The sequence below is a fragment of the Rutilus rutilus genome (genome assembly GCF_951802725.1).
Source record: "Rutilus rutilus genome assembly, chromosome: 19".
Classification (NCBI taxonomy): Eukaryota; Metazoa; Chordata; class Actinopteri; order Cypriniformes; family Leuciscidae; genus Rutilus; species Rutilus rutilus.
Genome location: NC_140232.1, coordinates 22249995 through 22277856, shown reverse-complemented (window position 1 = coordinate 22277856; position 27862 = coordinate 22249995). Strand labels below are relative to the sequence as shown.

Here is a 27862-nt window from a genome sequence, read left to right as displayed (position 1 = left end):
CTGACGTATGAACGAGTTCGTGACTCATGCGTAGCCTATACCTAGGCTATAGTAATTTGCTCTCTGCCAATCGTGTAAGGAGAAATAAATTGTGCTTTGAATTTTAACCACTGGAGGATAAAACAAGGAGTGGGTTGGTTAGAAGTGTTGTCGCGGACAACACCCACAGATGTGTCAGCGTGACCCCAAAGTTACTATTTTGGGCTGAAAGAGAATACACAATAGTGCGCGGTGGGCTTTGCGTCAGGCGGCGCGCTCAATCACTTACTCTGCGCAATTCTGGACAGGTTCAGTCGTGAGCGCGGAAACGGCACATCAGCGAGGATTCTTTCTGTGGGAGCCATCATTCTTCGGGTTATTGTCACTCATTGAGACCTATATGAAAACACTCGCATCTGATTCTCACTCTTCGACATCCAGTAAGTGACCGTGGTTTCTCTTCATTTAGTAACCTACCCGACGTGATAAAAGATGCAAGAGATTTTCCATCGATGATTGCGTTGTAGCAACTTATTTGGTATTCCTGTCATGCATAGAGCGTTTTATCACGCTGCACGCAGTTCATGTCGATCATTCACAGCAGCAATTGCTGGTCATTTGTTTGTTATTTACGAGGTTTCTCATGTTATCAGAGGCGCGTCAGTTTTAGGTCAACGTGACACAAATATTTGACCTTGAGGATGCTGCAAGGCGCGTGGTACTCTTTACATGACAACATTAAGCCCCGCGGGGTCCACGTGTTAGTGCTTTTAAACTATTGTAAGCGTATTGCTCGTCTCGATTAGTGTTGAAAGATCAGTGAAAGAGGGAGGGTTAAGGTGAACGGGATCATTGTCCGTGACTGCAGTCAGGCGCATCCTCAGGTGACGCTTGAGCCGTCGAGTTTCTCTGAAAACTTGACGAAGATGCACTTGATTTATTTCATTACATTACTCGTTTTCATTTGTGTATGAAGGCTAAAAAACTATGTTTGAAAACATTATTGTTATACTTCATACACAAATGAAAACGAGTAGGCCCAATGTAATATGTAAATCACGAGCATTATTTTAAATTGTAACTTGAATGCATATTTTGTCATTACGGAAACGTAGCTTATGAAATATGGGCTATTTGGGGTCAGTAATATTTATTTAAAAGACAACAATATCATATTGATGTTTCTTTTTATAAATTGCTTTGAGTGTTCATTTGTCGCTTTGGATAAGAATGCTTAATGAATTAATGTAATTATTGTACCAAAGCCCTATACTATTAAACACTACTGTACAGAGGGTCAGAAACATCTCCCCATCTGTCTTATAAGTGCTTGACTTGGCTTCTATTACAACAGATTACTTAGCTTCTCATGAAATTAATGCTGTAATCTTAAGATTCATTCAAGTTTTAATAAATCAGAATAATATTTAGGCTTGAGTTATAAAATTTAACAGCCAACAGCACTTATCAGGAAAAACTCATCTCTTGTGGCCCAATTTCTCATCTTTTCATTTTCATGCTCTTGTAATGCAACTTTCATCATAACAGAAACAACATTTTCTGTAGCCCTACATGTAGGCCTGTACATATTTAAAATGAATTAGTGCTGTCATATCGATTTATCACGATTAATCGTATCTAACATACAATTTTGTGTGTGTGTATATATATATATATATATATATACACACAGTGGGTACGGAAAGTATTCAGACCCCCTTAAATTTTTCACTCTTTGTTATATTGCAGCCATTTGCTAAAATCATTTAAGTTCTTTTTTTTTTTCCTCATTATTGTACACACAGCACCCCATATTGACAGAAAAACACAGAATTGTTGACATTTTTGCACATTTATTAAAAAAGAAAAACTAAAATATCACATGGTCCTATGTATTCAGACCCTTTGCTGTGACACTCATATATTTAACTCAGGTGCTGTCCATTTCTTCTGATCATCCTTGAGATGGTTCTACACCTTCATTTGAGTCCAGCTGTGTTTGATTATACTGATTGGACTTGATTAGGAAAGCCACACACCTGTCTATATAAGACCTTACAGCTCACAGTGCATGTCAGAGCAAATGAGAATCATGAGGTCAAAGGAACTGCCTGAAGAGCTCAGAGACAGAATTGTGGCAAGGCACAGATCTGGCCAAGGTTACAAAAAAAATTCTGCTGCACTTAAGATTCCTAAGAGCACAGTGGCCTCCATAATCCTTAAATGGAAGACGTTTGAGACGACCAGAACCCTTCCTAGAGCTGGCCGTCCGGCCAAACTGAGCTATCGGGGGAGAAGAGCCTTGGTGAGAGAGGTAAAGAAGAACCCAAAGATCACTGTGGCTGAGCTCCAGAGATGCAGTCGGGAGATGGTAGAAAGTTGTAGTAAGTCAACCATCACTGTAGCCATCCACCAGTCGGGGCTTTGTGGCAGAGTGGCCCGACGGAAGCCTCTCCTCAGTGCAAGACACATGAAAGCACACCTGAAGGACTCCAAGATGGTGATAAATAAGATTCTCTGGTCTGATGAGACCAAGATAGAACTTTTGGGTCTTAATTCTAAGCGGTATGTGTGGAGAAAACCAGGCACTGCTCATCACCTGTCCAATACAGTCTCAACAGTGAAGCATGGTGGTGGCAGTATCATGCTGTGGGGGTGTTTTTCAGCTGCAGGGACAGGACGACTGGTTGCAATCGAGGGAAAGATGAATGCGGCCAAGTACAGGGATATCCTGGACGAAAACCTTCTCCAGAGTGCTCTGGACCTCAGACTGGGCCGAAGGTTCACCTTCCAACAAGACAATGACCCTATAAGCACACAGCTAAAATAACGAAGGAGTGGCTTCACAACAACTCCGTGACTGTTCTTGAATGGCCCAGCCAGAGCCCTGACTTAAACCCAATTGAGCATCTCTGGAGAGACCTGAAAATGGCTGTCCACCAACGTTTACCATCCAACCTGACAGAACTGGAGAGGATCTGCAAGGAGGAATGGCAGAGGATACCCAAATCCAGGTGTGAAAAACTTGTTGCATCTTTCCCAAAAAGACTCATGGCTGTATTAGATCAAAAGGGTGCTTCTACTAAATACTGAGCAAAGGGTCTGAATACTTAGGACCATGTGATATTTCAGTTTTTCTTTTTTAATAAATGTGCAAAAATGTCAACAATTCTGTGTTTTTCTGTCAATATGGGGTGCTGTGTGTACAGTAATGAGGAAAAAAAATGAACTTAAATGATTTTAGCAAATGGCTGCAATATAACAAAGAGTGAAAAATTTAAGGGGGTCTGAATACTTTCCGTACCCACTGTATATATATATATATACACACACACACACAGATATATATATACAAACTTTTATGTTAGATGCGATTAATCGATTTAACAGCACTAAAATGAATAAATACTGTAACACCTTTATTTTATTTTATTGGGAGTGTCTTAAAAACTACAGAATTAACAATGCAATGTTATAAATTTAAATAGTTTTCAATGGATTTTATGCTGCACCAAAGGGCATGTTAATTTAAATGTCTTTGTCAACTACCCAAAGAGGCTACTGGTTTATATAAATTCTGCCACCAATTAGTTTTTCCTTAACATTCTGTTTTGGCATTGAGTGAGCAAAAACTTTATTTATCGGTTCAGTTAAGCAATTATTGTAGTACAATATCATTGTAGTACAATTATTGTAGTAGCAATCCTAGAAATACATATACTGTACTACTCTTCTAGGAGATGGACATTGGAGACATACACACAGAAGTCATCTGAATTCCCATGATTCATTTGTCACAATCAAAACATGCAGTTACCATCATTCCTGTATTATATCAGTGTAATCTTTTCCTGAACATGATATATATATATATATATATATAGATTGCTTGCTATGTATGAAATTCGATTCTTGTGACCCACCTTCTGCATTTCAAGGATTTGAACTTACAAAGGTTTAAATACAAAGGTTCATGGATGCTCTCAAGCACTGGATAGATGAGCTGTCACTCAATGTTCTGATATAGAGAGCATGCAGGAAGCTGAGATGTGAGAATTTCATCAAGTTTCATTGCCTAGCAACCCAGACAGATAAAATATGTACATTTGCATATTATAATGTGCAATTGAATCAACAGGATATTTAGCTACAGAATAGAGTCCATTATTGCTAAGGGAAGCCATACCAATAGTTGGCTCTGATCAGCAACGCATTTTATATTCTTGGGGAAAATGTTGAAAAATTGCATTCACCAGCAGGGAGGCTTGGATTTGGGTGTCTTAGTTGAATTCCGCAGAATCAACTGACCAAGCACGTTCCCTGCATTATGAGTGTTAAGTACCCTTGTGTTTAATGCACAGCAAAATGAGACTAAGCACAGGGTGAGCAGCATTCTTCGGGTCTAGTTTGCTCCCTACTGAAATATAATCCCTTCCATAATAATGACGTAGAGAACTGACTGGCCTGCTGCCCGGACAGGCTGTTTTGGACCTGAACACTGTGCAAATTTTCACAGTGGGTGCAAAAGTTCAAACTCAGTGTGTGATGGTCCCTTGATGGTTTATTGTCATCATTGACCATGTCACGAAAACAATGCACATGCTAATAATTTCATATGATGTGTACAGTATGTTTGTTCTTAACAGTAGTTGGATTCCTCCCCATATGGTCCCCCAAGTAGATCTGAGCCTTTTTTGAATGCGGTTTGCAGGTTGTCATGGGCGGTGGGTGAGCATCGCCTAGCAACACAGAAAGGTTTCGTGTCCTCTTGTATTTGAGATTATCTGTATAGATTTTTTCAGTGCCTCAGGCTCTCATTACCAAAGATAAACAAAGGTGAGAAGAGCAAAGATGGCGGCTTTGTTGCCACATTCCCTAGTCATTCTGTAGATAAAAATCTCAGCTCATCACCTCTCCCTTATTTATCATGAAAAGCACCCCATGGTCTAGATTAAAAACTCATCAGTGACTGCCTCTTTTTTAATCTCAGGCTGTGATTTGTACTGGATTTCATCCATTAGTTGAACACCAAACCAAAATTCTGTCCAATAGGCTGCTGAAAAGACCAAACCCTTTAAGACTAATTTTAAAGAACTAATTTACACTTGCAATGTGCAATGCTGAACTGTTAAACCTACTAGTACGTTTTAGCTTTAGTATTACACCAGTCTCCCAACATAAAAACTAAATCATTAACTTAGGCAGCAAATAAACAGCCTTAAAACTGAGGGAGGGAAATTATGGCTGTCAAAAGTTGCAAAATTCTGTGTCGATGATTTTTTTGTAGTTAACATGTTAATGCATTTAGTTCCTTTGTAAGGGAAGATAACAAAATACTGTGTAAGTTTTGGGTTCAGAAGTTCATTTGGATGACACATGTAGTAGAATCATGTGCAGATTTGAGCAGCAGTGCCCACACACATTGTGTATTCCTCAAGCTGCATCAAAATGAATGCAAACCCTGAACTCGCACCAAATCTGCAATAAATAGCTTTCTCTTTTTATACTTTTATTTAGTAAATATGTTTTAACTTGACAGTAAAAACATTTATAATGTTACAAAAGAATTCAATTTCAAATGCTGTTCTTTTGAACTTTCTATTCATCAACCCTTACAAAAAATAAGTATACTTCAAGTTCATTTTAATAAATATACTTAAGTAAAGCTTAAGTTTTAAGCATACTTTATGTTGAAAGTATACTAATATCAATCTACTAGTATACTTGTAAGTCCACTATTTCAAAACTACTTTGGACTTAATTGGTTTTTACTGTATGAAAGTACTTTAAAGGGATAGTTCACTTTGAAAATAAATTTTGGTATGTTTTAGCTTACCTCAAGGGCATCCAAGATGTAGGTGTCTTTTTTTCCGCAGTAGTTTCAATTTGGATATTTTTAGGTCAAACCGTTCTTGTCTGTCAGTCATATAATGCAGGTCTACGGTCACTGTCTCAAAGAGCATGCACAAAGTCCAAATTAAAACAATTCCCCATCGTAAGTACACATTGATGGCCTAAGACACGAAACGAGCGGTTTGTGTGACAAAACGTATATCGTTTTTACCTCTTGAAAACAGCACACGTCCAAATGATCTGACGGCGCTGGCGGGTATAGATATATACATAGATGTCGCCTTGGCTACGGTTTCGTTCCAATGAACTGCAGTAGCGAAGGCGACATCTAGTGTATACATCTATACCCGCCCGCGGGCGGGTATAGATATATACACTAGATGTCGCTTGGCTACGGTTTCGTTCCAATGAACTGCAGTAGCCAAGGCGACATCTATGTATATATCTATACCCGCTTGCGCCGTCAGATCATTTGGACGTGTGCTGTTTTCAAGAGATAACAACGATATAAATACTGTTCGTTTTCTCACACAAACCGCTCGTTTCGTGTCTTAGGCCATCAATGTGTACTTACGATGGGGAATTGTTTCATTTGGACGATGGGGAATTGTTTTAATTTGGACTCTGTGCTTGTGTTTTGAGACAGTGACCATCGACCTGCATTATATGACTGACAGACAAGAACGGTTTGACCTAAAAATATCAAAATTGAAACTACTGCGGAAACAAAGACACCTACATCTTGGATGCCCTTGAGGTAAGCTAAAACATATCAAAAATTAATTTCAAAGTGAACTATCCCTTTAAGTGTAGTAAACTTTGAGTACACAACTAATTTACAACTACGTTTTTTGTATACTGCAACTGGGCTATACTACAAGTGAAGCTATAGCTACTGATTGTTTATTAGTTAAATAATTGTAGCACATATTTTAGTTTATTAAAGTACACTTTGAAGTATATACTCTCAGTAAACTACTAGTTTAACATCATACTTATAGTTTACTATTTAAATATTATTTTTGCATTTTAAGTATACTACTATGTTCCTATTTAGGCATTCATTTTTATATTTGAAATACACCTTTAACTGTACTGTATCTCTTTCCCCACCAGCGTTTTTTTTTTTTTTATATATGTTGCCAGCTAGCGCCATCATTTTTGATTATTTTCACAAAGCTTCCATGGCCCCCAGAATATTTTGTTTATTTTGTATTTTGAATATATCTGAGAAAAAAATCATTTTTATCAAAGACTACATCTGGATTGTATTCAGAACGATGATCAAAGCATAGATGGAGTAGATCGAATCCATCAACACCCCAAGAGCTTCATATACCTTGTCCTGGGTCGACATTTCATTCAGTATCATTAGGCAATTTTGATTGATGCTAGCTGTTTAATGTTTGATGATCACATTATTTTACATTTGCATAAGCAATATTTCGCTCGTTTCTGCTTTGCCTGTGTTTTGATCTGGAGATTCTGTACACTTTCAGAAGATTCAAAATAGCACCCATTATTACCGTATAACATGACAAACATGTCATAACATGGAAAACATGGATTGCCGTAAAATTCCGTCAATGGCAGGGAAAGAGTTAAATACAAAGTTCTGTCATGAAATTCTAGATGGCGCAGCAGACTGATAGATCCTCAACTCATCCTTTATAGGGCACAGCTGATTGGTTCCTGTTGAATCAGTAGCCAATGAGCTTGTGTGCTCAACCTTCAAATACTTGGTCAGCATTTTCTGTAGCAGTTGCAGAACGCTTTCAGATACCCTCCACCTTCCCCAACTCCACCTGTATAGATCTGCTACTGGTAATTCATGTATGCTATATAGTACAGCAGCAGGATGTCTTCTTTGCTCACAGCAGCGTGTTGTGTATCTATTGGCAGTAGCAAGTCCCGTATTTGCACTGCAACAGCAAAAACAGCAGCAGCGTAGCAGATCTATTCCGCCAAGACCAAACACAACATTGTCATTTCCATTACCATGCCAAACACTCCGAGAGTTGTCTTGACAGAAGTAGATTTGGAAATTAGTAGAAATTCCTATACTATACTAAACGACACTATACTATACTATACTATACTATACTATACTATACTATACTATACTATACTATACTATACTATACTATACTATACCTACTACCAGTGGACTACACAAGATTCACATACTCAGAATTAGGAACATATATGTTTTAAATTATAATAATATTTCACAATATTACTGTTTTACTTTATTTTACATTAATGAATGTTAAGATATTTTACCATGGTTAATACCAGTAGGTTATACTGTTCAAAACTGCAATGCAGAGGGTCAGAAAATCTTCCCATCTGTCCTACTAGTGCTTGCATTTGCTTCTATTACAACAGATTGCTTAGCTTTTCATGAAATGTATTCTATAGTCTAGAGCCAAAAGCAATCTTAAGATAGTTTTAATAAATCAGTAATATTTAGGCTTGAGTTATAAAATTCAACAGCCAACAGAACACCAGAAAAAAAAATATTTTGTTAAATGTAACACAAATGGACATTTATTTGGAAGATGATTTGGTCTATATTATGAATCCCATAGCCATAATTGAATCTCTTGTGGCCCAATTTCTCACATTTTTATGCTCTTTTCTCAGGAGCACAAACCTTCATTCTCCACACCTGTATCAAGCAAAAAGGGCAGCTATTGTGACCTCAGTTCTGCTCTGGTCTTCTTTCACACCTTTAATTGTTGGGATCACCACGACACGGCACAGCCATGCCCAAGAGCAGTAAAGTGACTCAGCGCGAGCACAGTAATGAGCATGTCACAGAGTCTGTGGCCGACCTCCTGGCGCTGGAGGCTCCCATGGACTACAAGAGCAGCCAGATGAGCATGGCAGGAGGGGGCCCTCCGCCCATAGGCAAACCAGACATCTCCCCCGACCTGGAAGACGGACGACCTGCCTGGAACAGTAAGCTGCAGTACATCTTGGCCCAGGTGGGCTTCTCGGTGGGCCTGGGTAACGTGTGGCGTTTCCCTTATCTTTGCCAGAAGAACGGAGGAGGTGAGTTACTTATTAGTGATGTGCATTTGTAACTGTTTCAAGGTTCAACCTAAAAATATATATATTTCTAAAATAATTTATTCAACCTCCATTTCTTCTATAAAACACAAAAGGAGAAATGTTAATGGTTGCTCTTTTTCATGCAACTACAATGGATGGGGACAACAGATTTCAGTCTCAAAAAGGCCACCAATTAAGATACAGAAATGTTTTCCTCAGGTGTTTTGCATTGGATTTCATCCATTAGTTGAAAACAAAATCAACATTTCCTCCAATGTGTTGATTATAATCACCTTTAATATTAATTTTAAAGCAATAATTTACTCTTTAACGCAATGTTGCATTTCTAAACCTAGCAGTACATTTTGGTAACAAATAAACAGAGACTGAGGGAGTCACTGGGAAGGGAAGATAACAAAATACTGTGTTGGGTTCAGAAGTTCATTTGGATGACACATATAGGCTAGCAGAATTATGTGCATATAAAAAGACCCATGCACACACATTGTGTATTCCTCAAACTGAATCAAAATGCACAACAAACACAAACCTTGAAGTCACTCCAAATCTGCAATAAATAACTTTCTCCACATTTTAATTGTATATCAAAAACACAATAAAAGAATCATAAATGTATTCTAGTAAGTAACATTTATTTATATGTCACAAAGCTTAGCTGACCAAAGTTCTGACCAAAGTAAATTACACAGCATACATAATATAAAATGACACACACAAAAAAACAGCCAGAGAATAAAGATGCGTTTTAAGCCTAGATTTAAGAACCATGAGTGAAGGTGCAAGGTGAATGTCAAGTGGCAACTGATGAACTAGGGGGAATGATCAAAAAAGCTCTATCACCCTTTTGTTTTAACCGAGATCATGGGAAATTCAAGAGTGCTTTATTAGATCTTAAGGATCTGCTAGATGAAGGATAAGATCTTTAATGTAAAATGGGGCTTGGAGCTTTAATATCTTAAACTGGATCCTAAAATAAACCAAGAGACAATGAATAGAGACTAAGATTGAGGTCATATAATCTATAATCTAGCGGCAACGTTCTGGACCATCTGAAGGTCGAAGTCAATTTCAACATTTACTAATGCATTATTAAAATCAAAGATTGTATTTGTTAACATTAGTTAATGCACTGTGAACTAACATGAACGGATAATGACCAGCTGTATTTTTTTTAACTAACATTAACAAAGTTGAATAAATACTGTAATAAATGTATTGCTCATTGTTAGTTTATGTTAGTCAATACATTAACTAATGTTAACTAATGAACCTTATTGTAAAGTGTTACCAATAACTCTATAGTTGTGAACGTCTTTATGAAGCCATATGATAACTTTGTGTGACTACCAGAATGTCAGTTATTCTTTGATAACCTCCAGTGAGCTGTTAACCATTGTGACCAGATCATTGAGTCATTTATTAAATAGATCTGACACACACAAAAATATTATTCAGTCACAAATTAGACTTTTCTCTCTTAGAAATTGTACTGAATAACAACTTAATTTGCAGCTTCTCATAAAAAGCTTTTGTATGATTTCAGAAGACTATTTAATTAGTTTTATAGAGCACTTTTATGGTATTTTTTTGTTGTCTTTTTGGAGCTTGAAAGCCCCAGGCTTAACTCACTTTCATTGTGTAGAAAACAGAGGCGTGAGTAAATGATAACGGTAAATAAAAAAAATTTGTGTGAACTATTACTTTAATGTTTTCACTCTTCTTTTTAGCTGTCAAATTTTTCCATTGAGACAGTCTTTTTTGGGTCAGCTGTGTGCCTTGTGCGCTGTGGTCTCTCTAAATTTATTAAGCTGACGATAGTGTTATTTAGGGCAGCAATGTTATATGGGCTGTTTAAAAACAGGAAAGGCAAGGCCAGTGTGGTCTTGGTTTGCAAATTTGGTTTGCAATAAAAAAAATTGGTTTGCTGTCATTGCTCTTTGGCTGCTTGGACTATTCTTCATTGTTCATATCCTCCTTTAATCTGAAATGTACTATTTCATGCTGTTTCACAGTCTAGACAGAAATGTGGTTTAGAATTATTTCAGGAAATTACTGATTTAATGATAACTGAATCAGCTTAGTCTCTTCAAAATTAAATATATTCACAAAATATAATGAATTAAGGTAGTTCCATGAAATTGTTTAAGCATAAAACTTACTATGTTTTGATGGCAATGGCAATTGGGTAAGAAAAATTAAGATGTATTCTCTGAAAACAAGTTTCTTTTCTAGAAACAAGACACACAAAAAAAGAAATTTCGTTTTTGCAGTGCATAATTAATTGCAAATTATCGGATTTTTATTTTATTTACTGTATATTGAAAATAGTATAGTAACAAACTATATTAAAAAGGTCCTAAAATATAGTTGGACACGTTAATGTTATCTGAAAGTGAAACCTGACAATTAGTAATTAGATCGTCATATCTTGTCCTTGCTTGTCTTGCAAATTGCAATTATGAATGTTTCCCAGAAGGCCTTGTTTACGTTACGCACCCTTGCTCTCTCCATCTTCTCTCTTCCATCTGTCCGTCCATCCCTTTCTCTTTCCTCCCCTCTCCTCTTTTCTACACAAGGCGTGTTGTTTGTTTCATTAGTTGCATGCATAAATAAAGCCCAGACAAAAAGCCTCGACAAAGCAACATCGAACACAAAAGAAATGCAGTAATCAACCTGATAACAAGCAGTTCTTCGTCATAAGCTGAGGCCAAGGGAGTGCTTTGCTGTGATCATCCCTGGCTCTAATTACACTTATAACCTCCCAAGAGGAGAGGTTTGTGGTCATTCGCCAGCAGTATGCGCTCTATGTCTATAGAAGCAATTATTTTCGGATTGCTCTTTGACTTCAAACAGAGGAAGCTCTGCTCAGACCAAACTCTTCGTCACCATGGAGCTAGTTTGACGTCAGGGCTCAGCAGCGTGACTTGCTGTTTTATTCTGTTGTCTGTTCAATCATGCCTACTGAGGCTCAGGTTGTCATTAGCCTATAAGATACCATCTTCTGCATCTGGATGGTTGAAATTTAGCTAGAAAATTAAGCTTTGCATTTGTTCTTGGTCTATTTTGAAAAGTGCAAGATGATGGATTTCATTATTCAAATCGTGTCATATAAGATGAATATATTTTAAAATGTGGTGTGACAGCAGGTCATATAGTTTGTTTAAATGCATTTCTCTAAAGGCAAATGTCATGTTTATTAATAATCATTAGTTTACTGAAATCAAGCTTTTTAAATGTAATCAAAAGAGAAGTCTAATCAGTGATCCAACTAAATTGCAGTTATGGAAATCTTCAGTAATGTCAACTGCACTACTTTTGCAATATTTTGACTTGATATTTATATTTATATATCTATATATCTTTATAATATCTCTCTTCTGATGAAAAAAATATATATCTGTTATAGAATCCTATGAAATGAGTATACACTGTGTATATATACATATATATTGTGTGTGTGTGTGTGTGTGTGTGTGTGTGTGTGTGTGTGTGTGTGTGTGTGTGTGTGTGTGTGTGTGTGTGTGTGTGTGTGTGTGTGTGTGTGTGTGTGTGAAAGTTTGGGTGTTAATATCTTAAAACAGCAAATTAATTTCTTGAAAAACTAGATAAAATGAAAAAGTTATAATGCTGATATTGATTTGTGTGTGTCTACTCACCTGCCACTTTATTAGGTATACCTTGCTACCAGGTTGCCTTAATTCTTTGTGGCATAAATTAAACTATATGCTGGAAACATTCCTCAGAGATATTGGTTTATATTGACATGATAACATCATCACACAGTTGCTGCAGATGCTGCACATCCATGATGCAAATTTTCCATTCCAGCACATCCCAAAGGTGCTCAATAACATGGAGATCTTGGTGACTGTGGAGGGTATTTGAGTATAGTAACTCTTTGTCATGTTCATGAAACTAGTTTGAGATGATTTGAGGTTTGTGACATGACGTGTTATCCTGATGGAAGTAGCCGTCAGAAGATGGGTGCACTGTGGTCATAAAGGGATGGACATGGTCAGCAACGATACTCAGGTTGGCTGTGGCATTTAAACAATGCTAAATTAAGAGACCCAATTAAGTGTGCCAAGAAAATATTCCCCAATACACCACCACCAGCAGCTTGAACCGTTGATACAAGGCAGAATGGATCCAAGCTTTCATGTTATTTGCACCAAATTCTGACACTATCTGAATGTCGCTGCAGATATTCAGACTCATCAGACCAGGCAATGTTTTTGCAATCTTGGTGAGCCCATGCGAATATTGGCTGATTAGATATTTGCGTTAACGAGCAGTTGAACAGGTGTACCTAATAAAGTGGCTGGTGATTGTATATACTGTAAAATGCATTAAATACTGTAGTTTGAATGTAGTTAGGTGAGTCTATATCTTAAATGAAATAAAAATATAACAAAATATAAATAAATGCAAATATAAAATATGAGGGAAAGACATGTCCCAGGCAGTCATATATAGTATTTTGACTGTAGCAACAGACATATTTTGAAATAATTTACTACTTTTTTATGTATGTATGGAAAAACAACATAAAGGGGAAAACTGTGGTGAGTTCAGTGTGCTGTAGCTTGATTGATCTTGGGCTATTGGTTGGTCATTAAAGACACTGTTGTAAGGACATTACTCTCAGTGTTTACAAGTGTCGCTGTCTCTCTTTACAGGTGCTTACCTTGTTCCATACTTCATCCTCCTTATCCTTATTGGCATCCCACTCTTTTTCTTGGAGCTGGCGGTTGGCCAGAGGATTCGTCGAGGAAGCATTGGAGTGTGGAATTATGTTTGTCCACGACTCGGTGGCATTGGAGTGTCCAGCCTGATGGTGAGTGAATGATGTTCTTTAAGAAACACAAGACACAAATGAGCAAACACTTACATTTATTATCTTTTCTTGATTGTGATAATGTTGCTTAACTTGGTTTGAGAGTGTTTATGCGTAAATGGAGTGGTTGCGGTCAAATGTGAAAGAGGAACTAAACTTTGAATACAGCTATAGATAAGATGGGCCTAAAGTAAATCATTCTTCATGGGTTACGATCTCCAGACTTCAGATTGTGAGTGTCTGGTTCACATCAGCTCAGACTGGGCAATTGATACAGTTTGAGATTCTAGTTTATATTGAAAAAGGGTCAAAATACAATGAGGAGCCTGTGTGTTCCAGACCAATAAAGAATTTCATTTTCCCCCTTTTATTTTGTTCTGAAGGCCTTAATAGAAGCATTTATTTTTGATGAGTTACAGGCCTAAAAGTGCTAATTCACCAGCTATTCTGTGCTGCGTCATCCATTACTCAGCGCTGTTCTCAAATCATTTTAATATGAGCGCAGTCACGCAACCTATCAGATGGGTTTCGATCTTAAAATATCACTCTGTCTGAACATTTAATAAATCTATTTTCAGTCCCAGCTGCACCTGGACTTTCTGGTTTTCTTTCCTTGTATGAGCAACTGCACTTTGGAGATATAGCAAGTCAGCAAATATGTAAGGCTTTTCGGGAGGTGATGGTTATATACCATAAGCCGATGCACCAGCGCGGAAATCTGGTATTGTGCAAATCAGCAGTTTCTTGTGAATGGCTTTCTCATTAGTAACAGAATGAGCTGAATACCAATGCATAAATATATATATATTATTCTGTTAATTTACAAATATTAATTATAATATATAAGATAATCTTGAATGTCTTTTTTTGTATTTTATTTAGGCAAGGCAAGGCAAGTTTATTTATATAGCACATTTCATACACAATGGCAGTTCAAAGTGCTTTACACATAGAAGAAATTAAAATAATAAAAAGTATAAGAAAAATAAGAATAATTAAAACAGTTTAGTAGCCTATTTGGTATGTAGTCTGAGTGAGACTGCTGGATTCATTTACTTCAGACTGGGAATCAACCTTGTTTGTGTTAATCTTCTACTCAAAGTCAATGGAAAAAAACACATAGGGAAAGCCATTTTAGGATGACATGACACTGTTTTCAACTTAAAAACAGAAAACTTTTTATATGTTTTGGTCGTTAATTTACAAGACAATGGCATTTTGGGGGCCTGAAAAAGCAAACTTTTGAAAATGGGTTTCAATTTGCACGTTTTTGAAAACAATAACGTTATTGTCTCTGTGTAAACTTCAAAAATGCAGTTTTTTGATAACGGTGACGACATGTGCATGAGTATTACGTTTTCAGTCTATAGGCGCATAGTTTCCCTTACGAAAAAGAAGTATACTTCAAGTTAATTTTATGAAGTATACTTAAAGGTTGTATCAGCGATTTCAGGCCCAAACATAAATGATCACATTCATCTAATCTTTCCTAACGATCCGCTAGCTGCCCGCCCCATAAGCATGGCGTCAAAAAAACGCGTCTCTGTAGGCAGCCTAGGCTCTGAGATCTGCACACAAAAACAGTTGGTTTCACCACCACTCAAAACCAAAATAAATAGTGTTCCAACCAATCACCGATAGGGGTGGGTGTTGTGAGGTTTTCGCGTGCAGCCGTCATAGGCAGCCGTGCACGAGCGCAAAACCTCACAACACCCACCCCTGTCGGCGTTTGGGCCTGAAATCGCTGATACAACCTTTAAGTAATGTTCAAGTATATTTTTAAGTATGTAGTAAGTATACTAATCTCAGTATGTACTAGTAGTAAACTTGTGAGTGTACTATTTTAATACCGCTTGGGACTAAATTGGTCCACTTTTAGTATATAAAAGTATATGTTTAAGTGTACTATAAGTGTAACAGTAGTAAACTTTAAGTGCACAACTAGCTCATAATTACGTTTCTCATTTGTACTGCAAGGGTATATATTATGGGTATACTAGTAGTTTACTATTTTAACACTCGTAGCAACTTTGAAGTATACTCTCAGTGAACTACTAGTTTAGTAGGCTAGTTTTATACTACAAGTTTTCTTTAAGTGAACTAAACATTATACTTATAGTTTACTATTTATATATAATTTTTGCACGTGCGGTAGCCCTATACGTACTATGTTCAAATGTTATTTTTTACGCTTGAAAAATACCTTCAACTGTACTTTAATTTTAAAAACATTTTATTAGCTTCATGCATCCTTTTTTATCAACACTTGAATGTTGGTAAGTTTCATAAATAAAGGCAACATTTTAAACAAAAAAAGATGAGAAAATCAAATTTTTGTTACGCCTTGACTAAATTGTCTCTGGCCTTGATCAGATTCAGAAACATGATCAAAACACAGATGGAGTAGATCGAGTCCAACACCCCCAAAGCTACACAGTCGTTTTCTCTTCATGGGTTACGCTTCATTTCATTTGGAAACATTAAGCAGTTTTGATTTACAAGCTGTTTAATGTTTAATGATCACGTTATTTTACATTTGAGTGAGCATTCTTCTATCACTTGTTACAGCTTCTTCTTCTCCTGTGTTTTGATCCGGAGATTCTGTACTAGAAGATGTGTTATAGCGCCCCCTACCGTATAACAGTGAAAACATGGATAGCTGGAAAACTATGTTAAAAAAAGTATATTTAATTGGCTACTCGATCAAACACAACTACAAGCCAAGTATACTTTGAATAATTAAACCTAAGTATATCTCGATCAAAAGATTGAGTACAAGTATATATACTTGGACTTTTCTCTCAGTATAAGTCAAGTACACTTAAGTGTAATTAAGTATATTTCTGAGAAGTATATAAAATGTAGACTGAAAGTATGCTTTCTTCTTTTTAGTTGAAAAGAAGTATACTAATAGAACACTTGAATAAACTTATTTTTCGTAAGGGAATTATTATCGCTGTGTACCAGATCAGGTTCAGTTCCATGCTTATTTTATTTACTCTATAAGCTATTCCACCCGAAAGCTTGTTACTATATAAACTTGAACATGTTAGTTTATAAGACAGTGTGTAATATTATGTTTAAAAAAAAAAAAATGTAATAAGCTACCTCAATCAAAATGGTAAACGCAAGTACAAGCCAAGGATACTTCGAATACTTAATTATACTTTTAAGTATATCTCGATCAACAAGTATAGGCCAAATATACTTAGACTTTTCTATCAGTATAAGTCAAGTATACTTAAGTGGAATTTGAAGTATATTTCTGAGAAGTAGGCTACATAAAGTATATTTCTGAGAAGTACATAAAAAGCAGACTGAAAGTATACTTTCTTATTTTTAGTTTAAAATTAGTATACTAATAGCACACTTGAATAAACTTCTTTTTCGTAAGGGTTGTTTACAAAGTGACATCTCTAACTACTGGCCTGGCATGCTTAATACAGCGTTTTTAATAGTTTTCGCAGTTCGGTGTGAACAGGGAGTCCTAGATTAAAAAAGCCCTCCATTAAAATTACTGTAGAGAAACACTCAGGGACTATATGTGGCTGTTCTGCTGCAGCCTCAGCTATTAATACCCATGAAGCTACAGCAGAAAGAATGTGCTTCAATTATTCACTAACTCAATGTGCTGTGGATTTGTTACGTCGCAAAGTACCATTACGGCCCTGTTACAGACTGCAGGGAAAAATCAAGGGATAGATTTGCTGTTTAACAGGCACAAGTTGCTAAACCCTCAAAACACACGGCATTTCAGCATACATAGCACATTCATTCTATTCTATTGTGTTCTATTTCTATAAATGCACACTATATTTAGAGTAATGCTATTGAGTTTAAAGAGTTAAAAGACTTCAGAATTTATCCATTAAGACATCCGATCATATATCAGATGAGACTCCAGGAGCCAGACTTATGACTGTCAGCACAGTCTGGTGCACATTATACAACTGCCAGGAAGAGCTTCTCTGACTGAAATTTAACTGTAAAATTAACTTTCCACAATCCTAAACTGGCATGTAAGCTCATTCAGACTACACCTTTGAAATTTGTGAATTTAGGTGTAGATTTTGTGGTTTCTGTTCATCTCATATAAATAGCAATTATTTCAAAGCCATAGGTAAAGCAGAAAACACTCCCAGATAAAGATTCCAAGAAGGTGCCAGATCGCTAGGCCATTTTATCACCTCTTGTTATTTTTAGTGCACAGTGTGACTCAGATGTTCAGTAAACAGTCTATAGTCAAGCAAAATTAGCCTTAAACTAGATGCGACCTTTCCAGGGGGCTGTTCTTTTTTTCAGTATTACAATTCAGTATCTTAATTATTTTGTAGTTGTTAACCAATACCATTTGTTCTTTCTTTTCTCCATTGTGCAGGTGTGTGGTTTTGTCGGTCTGTACTATAATGTGATTATCGGCTGGAGCATCTTCTACTTTTTTCAGTCGTTTCAATATCCTCTACCTTGGAGCGCCTGTCCCATCAGGAAGAACGGCACCCAATCAAGTGAGTGCTCTGCAGTTTCAAATTTATCAACGCTTTCCTGTGGCTTTTAATAATAAAATAGCTTTGCTTCTGAATCACTACATTATATTTCTTAGCAACAAGACGCTGCACTGTCTCTCTCTCTCTTTCTCAATAATTTATTCCAATAAATGCTATAATCCATTCATTCAAATAAATGTAATCTGATTTAAATCGGGCAGAATGCTAGATCTAATGAGCTATAACTGACCATCATTTTTACCCTTTTGGTCAAATATTACGCTGCAAACATCAGAAACAGCTTTAACTTGTGAATGCTGGCAAATGACCATGGTATAAACGGGATAATTCAATTCATTAAATGATCTGAATGCACTCCGCTGAGGCATTGCTCCGCTTCGCATTGGTTGGTTCTTTGCCTCCATGTCGGGATTTAAAACGTTTAATGCACAGCTAGCTGAGGGTTATCCCTTGATCACAATAAGGCAAAGCAAGCATTAAAATAAATCAAGATATTTCGTAGTATTTGGTTATTTTTATAACCAATATACATATTCCTAATTGCCAAGCTCTAAAATATTGTATTGGGTAGAAATTGTGAGTGGGGCCTTCAAATATTGTTGTGGACGAAGGTGATCCTTGAAGTGAAAAAGGTTGTGATCCACTGTTCTGCCCATCACGCACCTTATCCTATAATGCTCTTCATTTTGTGTGTTTGAGGCTTCCCAGCATGCCCTGCGGTTGTGTCCCCTGGTCAGTGAGCAGAGAATAAACTAGACAGAAGCTGTGACCTGCAGTCAGACTCACTCTCAACCTCACTAAGACTAGAATACATGTAGACATGCAGGATAAGTGGACACAACCCTCTGCAAATGTTCAAATAAAACCCAAAACTATTATAATTCTAGTCTAGATTATATTCAAACACTGTTTGGACTTTCTTTTGCTATATAACTGTCATATTGTAATGATTAAAACACAAAATTTGTTAGTGTGCAGTGTTTCATGGACATGTAATGATGGTTTCACTTATTCCTTTCCCAGATACTCTACTATGCTGATAGAAATAGCACTTAGAGATTCCCATAGCACTGTCAATATCCCCTGCTAAAAAACTTATCAGCAGGTAACCAGCATATGTTGTGTTTTGGATGGTTTTCCCACCAAATTTTTTAAATCAAAGACTCGACCTGGGGGAAAAAACAATCAATAATCCAATAAATCACAATTTCTATTTGAATGATCCCAATTCTTTGTAGTGAATCAAAAAAATAAAATACTGCACGACCACGTGCTGCCTGATTCTCTGTACACATGACTCTCTCAAGTCGGTTCTTTTAATGAATCGTTCAAAAAGATGAGTTACCCGTTTAAATCAATCTGAAACACTGTCCTGTATAATTGACAACATTAGCAGGGACATCATTTATTTCATACAGTATCTAAGCAAAATGGACATCACAACTGAAATGAATCGGAATCAAATCCTAAGAAATACCATGCTGATCTTTTCCAAAGGGTCATTAAATAGTCATTGGTGTAAAGAAATATTAATAGACAAGGAAGGTTGTGTCTCTGCTTTTCTTTTTTGTCTGATTAGTTGTGGAGCCTGAGTGTGAGAAGAGCTCAGCAACCACGTACTACTGGTACCGCGAGACCCTGGACATCACCAGCTCTATCGCAGACAGCGGGGGTCTGAACTGGAGGATGACTTTGTCGCTGCTGGCTGCCTGGATAATTGTCTGCCTGGCTGTAATAAGGGGCATTCAGTCTTCTGGGAGGGTGAGGCAGACTTGCCACTGCATGAGATAATGAAATGAGAACTAACTGAGTTGAGAAACATCAATTTTCAGATAGCTCAAAGACACAATATGCAGATGCGGCGTTATCAGGCACACCTGAACAATTACACAATCACGATGCGCAATTATGAATATATTCTCAGTGGAACGTTTGCTTTCTCCTTGAAGCTAATTCAAGGTGTGATAGTGCTGCAGTTTTTGTAAACACAGATTTTATGGAAAAATACCCATTTACCAGCTGTTTAAATGTATCACAGTGTCTGAACAACAGGGACACAAATAGTTCTCTATGAATCAAAATTTTGGTTAATCCCATCATACCAATAGAGCTTCACCACCTGTTCTGGGGAAAGTTGTATAAACTTAACCAGCAAGTCTTAAAGGGTTAGTTCACGCAAAAATGAAAATTCTGTCAGTAATTACTCACCCTCATGTTGTTCCAACCCCTTAAGACTTTCGTTCATCTTTGGAACACAAATTAAGATATTTTTGATTAAATCTGAGAGCTTTCTCACTCCTCCATAGGCTTCTATGTTATTGAAACTTGTCTTACTGATTCAAATCAGACCAATCTACATTTTTATGTAAATGATGAAAATGTATGACCAGTCTTGAAGAAAACTTGTAAAGCTAGTCTAAGCAGTTTATGAAACCGGCCACATGTCAAGTAACTAAAAGAGACTCCACAATAAGGCCTCCATATACATAGTACAGAGTGGATTCTTACCAAACAAATAGTCGAAGAAGAATAAATATAATGTGCCGAATTTACAAGCTCTTGTTGTAATAAATAATACCAAAAGCATTAATACACAGTTATTGTTCTATGAGAAATGTATGCACAAATCATTCTAAAAAATGTGAACAAAAACAGTAAATATTGTCACACCGTGTTTGTGCAGGTGATGTACTTCAGCTCACTCTTTCCGTACTTGGTGCTCTTCTGCTTCCTGGTGAGAGGGATGTTTCTTAAAGGAGCAGTAGATGGCATTGCTCACATGTTCACACCCAAGGTAAGGCGATTGTGCGCACACACTTTCTTAAACGCACACGTGATAGTTAGGATATCCAGATGGCTTAAGATTTATTTTTTAGAAACTAGCAGACACATTTCATGCAGTGTAAGCTAATCTTTATTGGCAGCAATCTTTAAAAGAAAGTGTGTGCAGCTAAAATGTTGCGCTCGTCACATGGTTGGACTCCCTCTTGTGGTGTATTTGGGATATTTAATCAAATTCACATTATGAAATATGATTCTATTACATTAATCACACATGATTCTATGCAATAGAAGGCCTTCAGCTATGCTGACACTTATTTGGCACTGTTCATTTACTTAGAGATTAGATTTTCAATCACTAAAATGTAATGAATAGTTTTAATTGGTTTAATTTTAGCTGGAGATCATGTTGGAGCCGCAGGTGTGGCGTGAAGCTGCCACTCAGGTCTTCTTTGCTCTTGGTCTGGGTTTCGGAGGTGTCATCGCTTTTTCCAGTTACAACAAAAGAGACAACAACTGTCATTTTGATGCTGTGCTGGTCTCCTTCATCAACTTCATGACCTCTATACTGGCCACACTCGTAGTGTTTGCTGTGCTGGGCTTCAAAGCCAACATCATGAACGAGAAATGTGTTGTGGAGTACGTATGACCTCTCAACGCATTTCATTTCTCTCATGAAAGGATCATTTTTGTGATTGGATTAAGTTACACTCTCCATTATAATATAATATTTATGCCTAATACTTCAAATGTGGAAGCTCATGTCTGTGTTGTTCTCATGTAGGAATGCTGAAAAGATTCTAGGGTACTTGAACTCAAATGTGCTGAGTCAGGATCTCATCCCCCCTCACGTCAACTTTTCCCACCTCTCCACGTCGGACTATGCCGAGATGTACGGCGTAATAAAGATTGTGAAAGAGGACAGTTTTGCGCAGCTGGGGCTGGAGCCGTGTCTGCTGGAGGATGAGCTCAATAAGGCAGGTGTTCGGCCCATGAGCTAAAGGCTTTCAGCAGGTTTTCAGCTAAGCCATTTAAGGATGGATGAAACTAAAATTTAGACTTTTATGATTTGTTTTTTTGCCAAGCTCAATAGACAATTTCTATTGTAATAATGCCTTTGAACCGTAATGTTCTGGAATATATTGTACTGTTCAAGGCTTCAAGCTATTTTAGTAATTTTAGAGCCATTTTGTATTTTTGTATTTTCCTTTTTTTATGTATGCACAATTAAAAAAAATGTATTCACCTCGATCAGTGTTATTAGAGCTTTAGTATAGCTTTTTCATTTCTATTTTATTTGTTAGTTTTACTGTTAGTTTTAGTTTTTACTTGTGCTGCCAAAATGAGCGCGCTAAATGATTATTTAATTACCAGCATTAAACATCTTATGGCTGTCTGGTGGTATCTAGTGGCATATTCATTTATGAAAAGAGGTTATAAAATGTGAAACTTTAACAATATATTCTATATAAAAATCACATTTATTTTTAAAAAGACTTTATTTGATTTATTTAGTTTAGTTTTTACAATTATGTAAAAGTTTTTTTTATTTCATGCAATGAAAATGTTTTCATTTAGTTTTCATTTTAGTTTTTTTTATGATAATAACTCTCTCTCTCTCTCTCTCTCTCTCTCTCTCTCTCTCCCATTAGGCTGTTCAAGGCACTGGTCTGGCTTTTATTGCCTTCACAGAGGCTATGACCCATTTTCCAGGTTCTCCCTTCTGGTCTGTCATGTTTTTCTTCATGTTGATAAACCTGGGCTTGGGCAGCATGATTGGCACCATGACTGGCATCACCACACCCATTCTGGATACCTTCAAAATTCGCAAAGAGGTGCTCACAGGTGAGAGCTCCTGGTTTGTTCTCTTCTCTTTTTTTTCTGAGCCAGTAAATTAAGTTTACTCTAAATGATACTGGGCCGATTTTATAAGTCACCGACTAACTTGTATGATCTTGTATTTCCCCAGTGGGCTGTTGTATTGTTGCCTTTTTTTGCGGCTTGCTGTTTGTCCAGCGTTCAGGGAACTACTTTGTCACCATGTTTGATGACTACTCTGCTGGTTTGCCCCTCACTATTGTGGTGATCCTGGAGAATGTGTCTGTTGCCTGGGTCTATGGCACGAAGAGGTGGGCAGATTGTTTAGTGCTGTTCTCTGGTGTTTTGCTCAGAGAGCTACTCAAAATAAGATTGTAGGGGCTTTCGCACCTGAGTTTTCATAGTTCCTACTATTAGAGAAATACTGCTCTTTTTGGTCTGTTCGCACTGAAGGAACTGGGAATGATTTTAGTTATAGGAATGGTGATAGATAGCATTCACCTGTCGCCCTTTGTGTGCAGTGTTTTTGATGATGCGCAGCACTACAAGTTGACAAATGAGTCTCAACATGTCCCGTTCACACAGCAACTTACAGTAGCGTCTCAAATTATTTCTCTATGAATGTGCAACGGGAGTCAAGCCGTATTCTCTTATCGGTCGCCATAGCAACAGTGACCAAAGTAATATCAGAGATGGCGATGTCAATAACACTGAAAAATCGTATCACTTTTAACATGAAAAGAGACCAATTGAGCCGCAAGTTCATCCGACAAATCTTCATTGATTGACAGCAGCATTTATATCTGGGTGGAGAGTGGAGCATTTGAGGCTCACATAGCACACAAAACTGATGAGAGCAGCTTCGTTGGAAAACAGTGACTGGATCTAAAACATTCATATCTCCATCACTGTTAGATACTGAAAAACCATACATGAAAATCCACAACACATGGTAGACATGCGCAGTGAAGAGCGGCTCTCTCACACTGTTCACGTTCCGTTCACACAGCGCGTGTTTTCTGAGAATGCGGTTGTGAGTCCTGAAAATTTACGGGTGTGAGTTTGGTTATATTGCAGTTGTCACTCCTGTAAATAACTGAACTGTGTGTGAATGTAACCGTATTAGGTACTCAAATACGTGACAATAATTCAATATCAATATATATCGCGGTATCATTTTTTTCAATAACGGTGATATGATTTTTAAACACATTTCTGATATTTCAATATACATTACAACATTTATCACTGGCACTTTACTTGCAACCCAAATAATCCATTAGTAATCTTATAAATTCATTCCGTGTCTGTGAAGTGGAGCAGGACAACGTCCCACCAGTCCTAGTTTCCGAATCTCATCCACAGACATCTGGTTTTGGGCGTGGGGAGGGGCATTTTTACTGCGTGATAAATATAAGTAGCACGGCACAACGGTTCATAAGCTCATTGTCTCCAAATTATGACCAGAAACGGATCAATATTAGGCAAGGCAAGGCAAGGCAAGGCAAGTTTATTTATATAGCACATTTCATACACAATGGCAATTCAAAGTGCTTTACATAGAAGAAATTAAAATAATAAAAGAAATAATTAAAACAGTTTAGAAAAATAAAATAAAATACAGTACAGTACAAACAGTCGGACGAACAGTGGCACAGTGCTCATTCAGTAAGTGCATAGCTAAACAGATGTGTTTTGAGTCTGGATTTGAATATGACTACTGTAGGAGCACAACTGATCTCCTCTGGAAGCTGGTTCCAGCTGCGGCTGGCATAATAGCTAAAAGCAGACTCACCATGCTTAGAGTGAACCCTTGGTATTTCTAGCTGATATGATCCTAATGATCTGAGTGATCTGTTGGGTTTATATTCAGTGAGCATATCTGCAATATATTGTGGTCCTAGGCTATTGAATGATTTATATACCAGTAATAATACTTTAAAATCAATCCTAAATTTAACTGGGAGCCAGTGTAAAGACCTGAGGACTGGTGTGATGTGTTCATATTTTCTGGTTCTGCTCAGAATCAATATTAAGTATAAGTCTGCTGTTTAAAAAAAATAAAGAACAAATGTAGGAGAATGGTTATTATGCGCAAACATAGGGAAACTCTTTTGTGCAGTGAGCACATGTCAAAAATATATATTCCGATTTGAAGCGGGCACATTAACCCGATCACTTGTTTAGCGTTCATGTAAACACCACATTCAGATTGATCAGTCGGAAGGAATTCAGGGTGTCATAAACACTTAACAATGTCCTTGCTTTTCATATTCTTTATCCTGGCTGAAGCACTTTTGTTTCAATCTATGAGAATAATATAATCAGCCTATTTTATAGTTTAAAGATATTAATATTAATAATTTGAGAGTCTTTTGTTTATTTGACAGTGATTTCACATTTCTTGTTTGGATGAAGGCTAAATACAAATAATAGGTGAACATTAATTTATTTGTAGCTTTTTTATTTTATAAAATATTATATAGTTTTATAGGAGGAGGTTTCATAGACTTGGCAAATTCATTTTTCAGAAGTTTGTAGGCACAGACATCCGTTGTGGGCATTCTTGGCACTTTTTCTGTGGCTTTTATATTTTTCATATCGATATCGGAATTATATCGTATCAACCGAAATTAAGAAATATATTGGGATATAAACTTTGACCGTATCGTCCAGCCCTAGACTGAGAAGTGTTTTCTGCTGCTGTGTGAACGTAGCCTATGGTTCCTACTGGCGCTACAAATGCAACCAGAAAAATGGCCCTAATGGAAAATTTTACCCTGGTGGCTAGTTCCTATAACTGATTTCCAGTGCGAAAGCCCCTATTATCTCTGAAATCAGATCTCCTCATTGTTCTTGCCAACCCCAAATATAGTCTCTATGCAATCCAGTTTGCTTTTGCCTTGTGTCTGATATTGATCTGTAATTCTGTATGCTTTATGTTGTCCATTAGGTTCATGCAGGATCTGGAGGACATGCTGGGTTTCAGACCTTGCATTGTTTACTTCTACCTGTGGAAGTATGTGTCTCCAGTGTGTCTGATCATACTGATTTCTGCCAGTGTTGTAGAGATGGCCATCAGCCCTCCAGGATACAATGCATGGGTGCAAGACCTGGTTAGTTATACACTATGAAAATATCTGTCTAATTCTTTTCTCTCTTCCATCCTATTCCCTGTTCCCAAACTATAACATATGTAATACATTTATGCTTCCATTGTTTGATATTGATATTTTGAAATTAAATATTATTTTCATATTTAGTTGGCTATTTTATCTTGCATTAGGTTTTACATTTTGTTGATTTAAAATAATAATAATATAGCTATATATATATATTTTTTAAATCAAACAAATTTTGTGGTAAAGTTTGTATTAATACCCCTAGTTTACATATGTGGATATTTTTCCCCTTCTATTATATATGCAAGTACATCTAGGCATTATGTTCATATTCACATACATACACTACTGTTCAAAGGTTTGGAGTTACTTAAAAAAAATTCTCTTTACACTCACAAAGGCTACATTTATTTAATTAAAAATACTGTAAAAACAGTAATATTGTTGAATATTATTACAATTTAAAATAACTTTATTATTTTAAATTATTTTAAAATGTAATTTATGTCTGTGATGGCAAAGCTATTTTCAGCAGACATTTATTATTATCATTGTTGAAAACAGTTTTGCTGCTTAATATTTTTGTGGAAATCGTAGTACGTTTTTTTTTCAGGATTCTTTGTTTATAAGAACAGCATTTAAAATAGAAATCTTTTGTTACATTATAATAGTCTTTACAGTCACTTTTGATCAATTTAATGTATCCTTGCTGAATAAAAGTTTATTTTTTTTATCTTACCGACCCCAAACTTTTGAATGGTAGTACATGTGTTTCAAGGAGGAAGTTAGCAATGAATTATAGATTTTGATGACAAATTGGAAAATTATCATTCAAAGACTTTAATAGTTAACTTCTATTGTTGTTCACCATTTCTTTCTCTCCTTTTCCCTATAATCAGGCCATGGAGAGGTTCCAGAGTTATCCTCCTTGGGCATTAGTCATGTGTTTTGCTCTGATCATTGTGGCCATGCTTCCTCTTCCATTGGTCTTTATTGCCCGTCACTTTAACTGGCTCCCAGACGGCTCCAACAAGCTGTCTGTCTCCTACCGCAAGAGCCTGGCAAAGGAGGCTTCCACCCTGGAAGATGAGACGAGGTTTATCCTCGGGAAGAATCCCAGCGAAGCCCCTTCTCCCATGCCCAGCCATCGGGCCTATCTGGGCCCTGGCAGCACATCTCCTGTGGAGCTCATCACCAACTCTACCTCCATCAGCGGCTATGGCAGCGGTTACCAGACCAACCCTGCCCCTCCCAAATCTGAGTCATGATCCTCCAACCCACCACCCAGAGACTGAGACGGAACGAGAAAGAAGATTCTGAACAGATGAGAAGGTCCTAGTGTTGGTCACACCTTAACCCAAGCCATCCAGAGGAGCAGGACCACAAGAAAACGAACAGAAAGACAAGAGATCCTTCCGCATTCCCTGACTAGACAGCTTCCCTGGGCCCAATTATTCATTCGGACTACAGATGTTGGTCTGAAGGTGAAAGAGAGCCTGGAGCTTTCAGATCAGTGTGTAAGGTGGCTTATTTGGTAAGTTATTTTTGCATATAGTTAAATAATGTCAACTCTAAGAAGGTAATGAAAACATTCAAGCTGCATGTTTGGTCTCTGTCACTGGGACCATAGGGTTGCAGCACATCCCTCTCTGTGAGTGGCTTAGGTTAAGGTGTTACCAATGCTGCTGAACTCCAGACATCTTACAAAATGCACAAGATAAAAGATGCCATGCAAGGAATTTAATTCAATTAAACCCACCTTTAGAGCTCATAAATATAGACGACTCTATACGGGGCTCAGAGAAACTAAATCTTTCACTTATTATAATGAGTCCTCTAGTGGATATCATGTAAGTGTCACTGTTAAATACAGACCACCATACAGTAGA

General features: G+C 37.0%; 1 protein-coding gene across 1 annotated transcript; it reads left to right on the top strand.

Moving 5' to 3' along the window:
* The first annotated feature begins 143 nt into the window (after window positions 1-143).
* slc6a17 (solute carrier family 6 member 17) lies at window positions 144-27678 on the top strand. Its single transcript, XM_084390434.1, has 12 exons — window positions 144-419; window positions 8479-8889; window positions 13590-13747; window positions 18126-18252; window positions 19832-20013; window positions 20936-21046; window positions 21431-21672; window positions 21818-22010; window positions 22686-22878; window positions 23003-23162; window positions 25805-25967; window positions 26873-27678. The coding sequence occupies exons 2-12, from the start codon at window positions 8601-8603 to the stop codon at window positions 27239-27241; spliced, it is 2187 nt and encodes a 728-aa protein (XP_084246560.1). The 5' UTR covers window positions 144-419; window positions 8479-8600; the 3' UTR covers window positions 27242-27678.
* The last annotated feature ends 184 nt before the right edge of the window (window positions 27679-27862 follow it).